Raw genomic sequence first — 10,298 nt, forward strand, 5'->3', positions numbered from 1 at the left:
TTATTTGAACCCCCCACCCCACCCCGCCTCGTGCTTCCCACTGCCTCGGGCCAGTCATTATTATCGTTGGCTGATGCTCCTTGCGGGGCGTCGGTCTCACACCAAGAACGCGCGCGTATGCCTGGCACGCCCCTTCAGTCGGTTCACTCATACCCTCGCTCCCTTTGATGTTGGGTCATCTTGTGACCACGCTGTCTTTGAAGTGTCTGTGATTGAATACGGTGTGTGAGGGAACATCGCAGCTGGGCAGGCCGATCTTCTGCAGACAGCGGTTCACACTGTGCCGCCACGGTCCTACAGATCAGGCTGTTTTTTTTTTATTTTCTTTTTTGGAGTGTGCTCGAAAAGGACACGTTCATTTTCGGTTTGTAGTTGGTGAAGACAATCTCACAGAGACGAGTTGCTTCTTCTGGAGTAACCCACGAAAGTTGTAGAGGAGACTCAGTCACTGCTTTAAATCACGACTGTGGTGTGTCTATAGATCTCTCTCTGTGTCTTTGAGCTTCACTCATTCACCAACCGTTGCACACATATGTATTTAATACTTCTTAGTAAAACTAAGAGTATCATAAGGGGCAAAATAAATGCTTCATCAAATCTTTGACACACAGTATGTGACAGAATCTTATGAATCTTATGCTCCATGACATGACCACTGGGCTTATCTGTATACCTCAGGATTTGATTTGACCATTAATATAATAGTTATAACAACTGAAGGACTTCATGTCTGCAGATCTGATCAAGAGCTTTTTCTTTTTTCTTCTGCCTTTAAGTGGCAGGAGATTCTATAATAGATTCCTTTCTGTCTCTCTTGGCATTTTAACCTTGTTCATGAGCTCATTAAAGGTCCAGAGCAGCTCATCTAACTGTTGCTTCACTGGGTCTGGGAACATTTCACAAAGAAGAAAGGAATTCAGTCTGCCCTCAGACTCCTTTTCACTGCTTCATCATCGTCATTGTAATGATGTCGTCTGTATGTGGTCCACATGGATGGTACCAGGCAGTTTTTGTGGTTCTTCCTTTAAAGGTGCATTCCACTGATTTTGTACTTCATGATCCATTTCTTTGTCATGAGCCTGTGAAAACAGTTGTATAGTGTCTTGTGGAAGGACGCTTAGCTGATGGTGTTGGGTAAAAAAGTTTCCAGAAACCATCTACAGCAGTGGTCCTTAAACTTTTTCATGTCAAGAACCTCAAAACTGACACAAGTGAGAGCACAGACCCCCATTTAATAATATTTTGTCCCAGGGTCTCCTGTCTGATAAGATTTTTGCTTTTAGATGTTTTATTACAGAAAGTGTTTTAAACCCACGACCAATAGTCACACATTGTGTCATTGTGTTCCTTATGGATGGAATTATAGTGAAAATAAATGATTCCCCTTTCTGCTTGGATTCCCCAGGAAACCCTTCAAGGACCCCTGGGGATCCCCAGACCCCACTTTGAGAACCATTGATCTACAGAATGTCTTTTTAAAGTTAATTTGCCTCATCGTCACATAAAGCCCTTTTTCAGTGTCTTCAAAGCAACAAAACACATTATGAATTAGACTTAGAATAAAAAATCTAAACCACATCCACTTTAAAACTGCCATTCAGCAACATACTGCCATTAGATTTTAGTTTTCTGACTTTGATAGGTTCTACAAGTAAGGAAACCCTGTATCTATTATGCGTATCTTTTTACCATTCATTAATCTGTGATTGAAGTCTTTTTTTGTAAAAATGTGTAGAACTTTACAAACTCCCAGCACAGATGCCTTCATGTACTTGCACTCCATTCTGGCATAGTTTTGAAGTCTCTATCCTGCTGAGTGAGGAAGGAAACTGATTGTTTGTTTGTTTATTCAGACGGCGGCAATTTCCCCCCAGAACTGAAGAGCTGTATTCACCTCTCTCTCTCTCTCTCTCTCTCTCTCCCTCTCCCTCTTTCTCCCAGGTGGACTCTGACTCGTATCTGAAGTGGTCAGTCAGTCATTTACATACGCTCTGAAGCTGTGGCCTCACACCTCTCCATCTGTTGGCACCATGTGTCGCGTTGTCTGTCCAGTCTGATTCCAGCTTTGATCCAATTTGATTCTTGCTGAGAGAAAACGGCCTTGATTCCTTATGTTTCTCTAAAGGTCATCTGTCAAACTGCACATGGTACATATATGAAGTTGTCCATATGGGGAACAGATTGGAGATGTTGTTGCCCTTTACACACAGGATCTATCTTCTCTTGTGAGGATCACTGTGCTTGAAGTAGGAGGGCTTGTTTAGTTTTTGTGTTTTTGAATAGGTTATATTACAGGTCAGGACGAAAAAAATGATCTTCATATTGTTTTGGATAGCAAATTGTTTCAAAATTTCAGGCTCCAAGATTGCTGTTATCAAAATTAAATGAAATTAATATGTCAGTATCAGGTTCTGATATAAGTTTATCAACTATTTAATAAATGATTTGGTTACATTTACACAAGCAAGATGACCTATAAAGGTACACAGAGCCCTGGGACTGACACATCTGCATGGAATTCAACCATCGATAATTTTTTATTATTTACACCTGTGCTTTTTCTACTGTTACATGTCAAAATATCATCAGTGAAAAGGGCCCACTATATCATGTAGTAGTATGCCCAACTTTATGGACACATCACACTCATCATTCATTGTTTCTCCACATATTTATTCAATTTTCCTTTAATTTGCGAATTGTCTGTATGTATTGAAGTGAGATAGTCATACTTTTGACACGAGCATAATCTAAATTTGTGGCTCATGAGTAATTTATTTAATATTTGGAATATATAAAAAATACATTGGTTTTCATACAGATTTTTTTCAGTTGTTTCTATGGAAACAGTGAAATCTGTGGATTGTTGAAGTCATTGTTTCAGACACAAAAAAATGTAACAAATGAATGTAATGCACCACAAACAAAATTCCATTCACTCTTTGTTTTTATACTATGGGTGAACTGACCCGTTATATCCTTTTGCCAGTGAAGAGTCAATAAAGTTTATTCAAACAAACACCGTGACGTCACGACATACAATGGCAGCTATCGGTACAGCTGTAACGGTTCTCACTCCAAATGGGAGAAGACAAACAGTTAAGGTGTCTCCAAACACACCGTTATTACAGGTAAGTTGTGTTTTAAGAACATTTTGTATTTTCCGATGTACAAGAGTTGTTTCATTCTGTTCGTTTGTTCTCAAATCAGTGCAAAGTATTCTCCTCTGAGTTAGCTTGTTTGGCTAACAGTTGTTAGCCAGTGACAGATCAGTTTCTGTTTTCGTGCTGCCGAAATCTAATTGATTTACTCATTATGTGGTATAAGTTAATTTATGACATTCCGCTTATATCTGCCATCCTCAGGTGCTGGAGGACGTCTGCAAAAAGCACGGATTCGACCCAAACGATCATGGTTTGAAGTGAGTAAGCTGTCACTTCGTTCATGTATCCGTCACAGCACTGACACGTAATATGAATCAAATGTCGGCTTTTAATCTCCAGCCTGAAACGTTTTAATAACTTAAGCCCTGAGCAGAAGCTGCTTCTAAATACACCTGGATAGGTAAATAAGCCACATGCAGACTGAATCTGGAACAGTATGATGCGTGAGATATAAAGTTTGAGAAGTTAATAGTAGTGAACAGTAGTGTATGATAACTGATATGGCTGCTGATATTTAACCAGTTAAAGAAATTGTTTTATTGTTATCGCAAGCAGCTTGGGCCTGTCCCAACCTATTTAGCTGAAATATGTATATGTTAAAGTGTAAAAGTGTATTTGAACATCCACAGGCTTGCAACATAAAAGAAAAAAGATGAAAACGTGTTAATTTATAATACTTGAAAACGTGAGATAAAGCTAAGGAAAGAATTAATAGACTTCCTTCCAATTTAGCACAAGAGAAAATCAAAGTGACTGTTGTTACTTACTTTTAATGCCCTGACCCAACGTGCCCTCAGCAATCACATCATTCTTTTTCTTTTCTTATTTTTAATGACAGGAAAACTCAGCAGCTCTAGAATCACTTTCCTTTCCTCTGTCATCACTCTACGACAGGTTTCAGAGGACTGTTATTGACCTTACGGTGCCATGGAGGTTTGCCAACCTGCCCAACAATGCTAAATTGGAAATGGTGACAAGTGCAAGGAAACAGGCTGTAGCCGACAGCCAGGTTAGTTGTGTGTGTGTGAGAGAGAGTGACAGGGATCAGGACAGACAGAGGATGAGCTGCGTTAAACTGTGGTGGCTGACTGCAGAATAAAGACCCATAATAATATACATGTATAAAACATAGATATACATGTCTATTATCTAAATATAAAATGTAGGGGTATGTATGGTGATTGCCTCTGCTAGTCATAATCACTGGTAACTCTACTAGACTTGGTGAAACATGAAACTGTAAGCTTATCACATAAATATAGTTTTTAAACATGTGGACTGTACATTACATGTTTGTAAAGAAGACACGAAAAACAAAAAACTGTCATTCCAAAAATATGGAAGATATTTTGTACATCAAGTACAACTAAGAGTAAATAGTTTTTATCACTTTCATAATCAAGAACATTTTTTTTATTAGCTAAAAATTCCCTCATGTCCCAAATCAACATAGATGTATTAGTTAGGATACCTTTGGCATCTACTGTACGTGTGGAAGCAGAGGTGGATGGCACTGACAAATAATGACGTGGTTAGTGTGGCCAAACATGGAGGCATTTATTCAGGTAGAACGGTCAAATATGTAACTATGAGCTAGCCTGGAGCAGGAAACCAACAAAGTATCTCTGTTAGATTTTGTTTCACCACAAGCATTCCCTTGTTTTGATGATGGAGGAGAGCGATGTCTTTCATGTTCAGTTAAGTTGAGATCTGATGACAGTGAAGGCCATAGCATGGGATTTACATCATTTTCATAGCCGTCAAACCATGTAGTTACTTAAATTTGTTGTCCATCTGCATCTCACAGTATGATGATTAGGTACCATTAGTATCACCTGTATTGTACCAGAAAATAATCAAAGATGTACTTCACTAGATTATGAAGAGCTTTCGCTTTCACCAAGTTAAATATGGACAGGTGTGATGAAACCCTGTAACAAAATGCAGAGAATCTGTGTCGCACAGCAACATGGGCACAGGTGCCATGATTGCAGTGTCAGAAAATCTTAATATTGGCAAAAGCCGAGTTTACAGAGAAAATATTTGCGGGAATGAAAGAGAATACCTCTGCCTAAATAATGCAACACAAACTATAGTGATCCTCGTGCCAGAGTGTTAGTATCTTATCACATGAAACTTTATCAAGATATCAAGAATTTGTCCCACCCATAATTATTTGTGGGGAAATAAAACCCCAGATGATATGTAGCCTAATATTGAAAAATCTATATTATTTCATTATTTTGGTTGGCCATATATGTGGGTTGTTAATGTTCGTACCTGAAAATGTATAAATTCTCAGTCTGTGCTTTCTCTCTGATTGGTTTCCAAAAAACGCTTTGTTGTAGCTGAGCTGTAGTTTCCTATGACCTCATGGCATCATAATCTAAGCAGTAAAATCACGGCTGGGTTTGATCTGTTGTTCTTGTTCATTTGATGGATGGTTGACTGTTGATACCTCACAGATTTTATATACACACACACACACACACCCACACACACACACACACACCCACACACACACACGTGCGCACACAGAGTCTCTCCCAACATTCACGTCAGCCAAACTGGTGTGTGAGAGTGTTTCATGTTTGGCTGTTGACAGCCAAGGCACCCTTTTCATCTCTCCTGGTGTGCTGACGTGCAGCATGCTGTCTGTGCCCTACAACACACTTGTTGAGTAAACATAAACAACTCGTAGAATGACTCAAAGGGAGAAACAACAACAGATACTCGCACTTATGCCTGGTGTTACTCATTTCAGACTGAAGTAGGCCCAGATGTGCAGCTTAATCAAGTTCGTTATCAAAGATTTTTCTTCCTGCAAAATGGCTCAAGACTTTTGAGCCAAGAACCTACAAACGGCCACCTAGGGAGATGATACTTAATGTTGTGTGTTTCCTTTTCTGCATTTAAGGAAACTTTTTGTCACATATTCCTGCAATGTGGAAGGTTTGAGGTTAAGACATGTTTGCATCCACCTCTTTTGTATGTTATAGTGTTTAAAGGCAACTGACATTGTTAAATAATCTGAAGAAAAGGTCAGTGGGGCATGTTTAATATGCATGTTATGTGCAGTGTTAATGCAGCGGTTCCCAATTTGTTTTTGTTTTTTGCTTGTGATTTACCTTTTTAAGTGGTTTATTATCTTATCCTAGGTTTTATCCTGGTGGCCTGGGGTTTTAAGAGTTATACAATGTCATTCTTAATCAAATCCAGTCAGGGACCCAGCTCAAGGGGTGTAGATGGACTGATAATTGTTAACTGACACATGCTGTTTATTCCTGGATCATGTGTACTCATGTATTCGTGTGTTTTTGGTCTTACGATTAAACTACAGTTGTGTGTTACCATGGCAAATCCATCAGGTGCGGATTGCGCTTCAGATGGAGGACGGCTCTCGGCTCCAGGGTTCCTTCTCTTGTGGACAGAGTCTGTGGGAGCTGCTGACAAATTTCCCTCAGATCAGGTGTGTGTATGTGCATGTACAGAGTTTGTGTGCGTGTGTTCTACTGTGATATATATTGATACCTCCTCCCAGCCCCAATATGGTCCTCACAAGTACAGATGACAGATGCGTGTGTGTATTTGTGTGTGTTTGCCTTTACTTTCCACTAAACCGGAAAGGTGAAGGTGGTCATTGTGCAGGAATGAACACAGGCCAACACTGTGTTAGATAACATCCTTTCTTCTCACCACTCCTCTACTGAAGTTTAAGCTTTCCCACACATCACCACCACTCATTCAAACACACACACGCAGCTGTTACTCAGTAGTTCCAGCTGTGAGGTCCCAGGTGCTCATGTGTCCGTCCAGCCCTCATCTCATCTCTATTAAATGACATCACTCCATATCCTAATCCTTTTCCAAGGAAGTTACACTTCCATGAAATGAATATTAGCTCCACGCCAGCGTAAAAGCTCTGGGAATGTTGTGAAGCAGAGGGGGAAGCTTTGATTTTCACTATTGAGGAGAACAATTGTAAAACATTTATGGTTCAGTTACTTTCTACACGGGATTTTGCACACATGGTTTACACATGCAGACAGCGTGCCACTGCATCGCATGAGGTTTTGTTGTAAAATCACAGAGCTGACTTCCCTCAACAAGAGAGACTCACTTCTGGGTTTTGTTTTGTCACAGCTTAAACAAATAAAAATCATTCATCCTAAATTTTTATATCTTTTTTTCTTACTGTCACCACCTTACTCCAGCGTGTCAGAGCTGTCTGAGGCAGGATCCACTCCCGTGTGTGTTTACATGAGAGACGAGGTATGCGATGTTCCTTCAACTCTCCCTTTTTCATGACATGAAAAGTGAGTTTTATGGTAAAACAGATGTGTGTGTGTGTGTAGGTGAGTGGTGAAGAAGCACTAAAGAAGGCCACTCTGAAGTCTCTGGGTCTCACAGGAGGAAGTGCCATTGTCAGGTAGACAACTTATTTCAAACCTTTCACAAGTTTTTTGTGTGGTTTTAATAATAATTCAGACAAAAACCTATTTAAACTACAGTTAATATACCATGTAAACTGTACAATGCTGGAAATCACAATTATTGCTATTGTTACAATTTCTCTTTAAGGTTTTTACTCAAAAAGAACAAAACTCCTGGAGAGGAAGATGGCAGAGAAGCCACTGAAACAGCTGTTATGCCAACAACTCCTGTTGCCAAGGAAACCAGACCTAGCTCGTCATTTAAGCCCGATCCTGCTCCATCACATCCAGAGACAACAACAGACATGCCAGTTATAAATTCAAGCCCCGATAGGCCAGTGGAAACCCTGCCTGCGCCAAATCCTGCCCCTGCCACAAGCACACTTCCACACACTTTAGTTCAACAGGAAGAGGTTTTGAGCCCCCAGGATGCAGTTCGACCAAAGGTCCCCCATGTTGAGAGAGGAGCGCCAGAGGAAGATGGCGAGGAAGCAGGGCCATCAGGATTAAGCTCTCATCAATCTTCTTCTTCCTCCTCTGCTCCATCGGCCCCATTCATTCCCTTCTCTGGAGGTGGTCAACGCCTCGGGGGCCCACGGGGAGGAGTGGTTGAACGCTCACTGTCTTCATCCTCATCTCTCTCAGCCCTGACTGCTTCAGTAGAATCACCCAAAGCCAAGAAAGCCAAATCCAGCCACGGTGCTAACACCAAGGTGAGCAATATCACTACAAGAAGTTCAAATGAAGAAAGTCCTAAGATCTTGTTTTGTGATGATTAAGTCTTTTTTCTTATCCAAGATAAATAATCTTGTAAAGCACAGTTTGCATTTTGAGATTACTTCATTTTTAAGAAAACAATCTCAACACTGTCCATCCAGCAGATTGTCCTGTATATGTTTAAATTCCCATTTTTTGAGCACTTTAAGGACTTTTTGTCCGTGTCCATATTACTAAACTTGTTGTAAGTAAGTAAGTATTATTTTTCATCTAAAGCAGAGTAGGTTGCATGGTTGATACATTAATGTTCCAAACATCTTATTAGAACATTTATGTGGGAATTTAATTGCTTGCATTAGAGATACCGTAAGATTATCTTTTGGTATATTAATTTTTATAGTGGACAGTGTAGAGATAGACAGGACGTGGGGATAGAGTGAGGGGTATGACATGCAAACAAAGGTCCCCAGCTGGAATCAAAGCGGGAGAGCTGCAGTTATGTGGTGTATGTTTTAACCATTAGACAACCTGAACGCCCATAGCAACGCTTTCTTCCTACTTTTAAAGTCAGATCGTGCGCCGTAGTGCGACAACCTTTATGCTAGCTTCAAGAAATCCATCCATCTCCATCGGCAGATTTCACTGGATTACTCACCATTTGGCTTAAAATTGAAAGATCATTCTCAACCTCGGAAACAGACGTTAACACAACAATCTCTTTACAAACAACACAGTGTAATTGGGAGCCTTTTCTGTTCCTTTCACAGCGTCAAGCCACCTCCAATCAGCCAGATGAGGATATGGATCATGGGGAGAAGTTCTTGGAGGTAAACCCATTTCATCCCAGTCATAGGTTTCTGCCCTTTAACCTGTTTATTAGAGTTCATCTGCTTCCCTTGTTTTAGATTTCCATCTTTAATGAACACAGAATAATCTTTATAACTCATCATTTAAGTGCTTGATTCCCATTCAGGCCACTCATGATGTTTCAGGGTGCTTTAGATGAAAACATCAGTGTCAACACTTTTATGTCTCTGTGCTTTTTTTCTCTCACTTTCTCTCTGCAGCCAGTGGAGAGGGAGCCTCTCATCTACCACCTGGACTCCATGTCCCATCAGTCCGAGGAGCACGGGGATCTGCCCGATGAGTTCTTTGAAATAACAATGGATGATGTGCGGAAGCGCTTCGCCCAGCTGAAGAGCGAGAGGTGGGAAGGAGCAAATGAATAGAGGTGGTTGACTGTGGGTCAGAGGGCTGTGTGTGATATTTAGTATAAATACTTTGTTGCTGCAGAAACACGTCTGGATGAGATGTGTTCCTGCACTGTTTGTAACAGATAATTAGTTAGTTTGGCAGTTGGTCCTGTGGTGTTTTGTCGATGTATAACCCTTAATTGCAGAATACCATAGCAGTGATGAGAGGCCATAGGCAGGGAGAATGCCGGGCATCACTGCGTGTGTTTTGAAGTTTTTATTTATTGTGAGTTTGAAGTTTTTATTTATTTATGAGTGCTTCTTCAAAACAGATGCGGACGAGTTTACTCTGCACTCTCTGGATGTGGCCGCAAAAGACCACAGCTGTTGAGACATTGTGTGTGTTTGCAAACATGTTCTCATTTATAAGACACCACGCACACTACAAAAGCTTCTAAATATGGCACACAGAGAGCAATTAGTGAGCCTGTTTTGCGTAGACATTTATCTTCCAGTCATCGACCAAACACCATCAGGTTGAGACCTCACCGTGTACATCCTTTAATCTCCCTCTATATTGACTTAGCTGGCTGCCTCATGGCTACGCTACTACCGTGTCAATGACTGCAATTACCAAGGGTGGAATTAAACCGACCACAGCAATTCGTCTCTACCTCCAACACGCACACACGCATTCACGGCCACACACGAGTAAAGGCAGAAGAGGAAACATTACTCTCTTTTTTTCTCTGCTCATCTTTCCCATTGTCGGTTCCAAAGTCTGCTTTTTA

The 10,298-nt window shown here is 40.7% G+C and overlaps 1 protein-coding gene across 1 annotated transcript in view; it reads left to right on the top strand.

Annotated features, from left to right (window-relative positions):
* Positions 1 to 3,002: 3,002 nt before the first annotated feature.
* aspscr1 (ASPSCR1 tether for SLC2A4, UBX domain containing) overlaps positions 3,003 to 10,298 on the top strand; it is a 17,255-nt gene continuing 9,959 nt past the window's right edge. The window contains exons 1-9 of the mRNA XM_023422140.2: positions 3,003 to 3,131; positions 3,366 to 3,421; positions 4,059 to 4,173; positions 6,533 to 6,633; positions 7,379 to 7,436; positions 7,520 to 7,593; positions 7,746 to 8,310; positions 9,082 to 9,141; positions 9,382 to 9,521. Of these exons, the coding sequence (XP_023277908.1) occupies positions 3,042 to 3,131; positions 3,366 to 3,421; positions 4,059 to 4,173; positions 6,533 to 6,633; positions 7,379 to 7,436; positions 7,520 to 7,593; positions 7,746 to 8,310; positions 9,082 to 9,141; positions 9,382 to 9,521 (1,259 nt within the window). The 5' untranslated portion in view covers positions 3,003 to 3,041. The remainder of the gene's footprint in view (positions 3,132 to 3,365; positions 3,422 to 4,058; positions 4,174 to 6,532; positions 6,634 to 7,378; positions 7,437 to 7,519; positions 7,594 to 7,745; positions 8,311 to 9,081; positions 9,142 to 9,381; positions 9,522 to 10,298) is intronic.

Source organism: Seriola lalandi, unplaced genomic scaffold, assembly GCF_002814215.2.
Source record: "Seriola lalandi dorsalis isolate HSWRI2012SDOR001 ecotype SW California unplaced genomic scaffold, Sedor1 jcf7180002054678, whole genome shotgun sequence".
Classification (NCBI taxonomy): domain Eukaryota; kingdom Metazoa; phylum Chordata; class Actinopteri; order Carangiformes; family Carangidae; genus Seriola; species Seriola lalandi.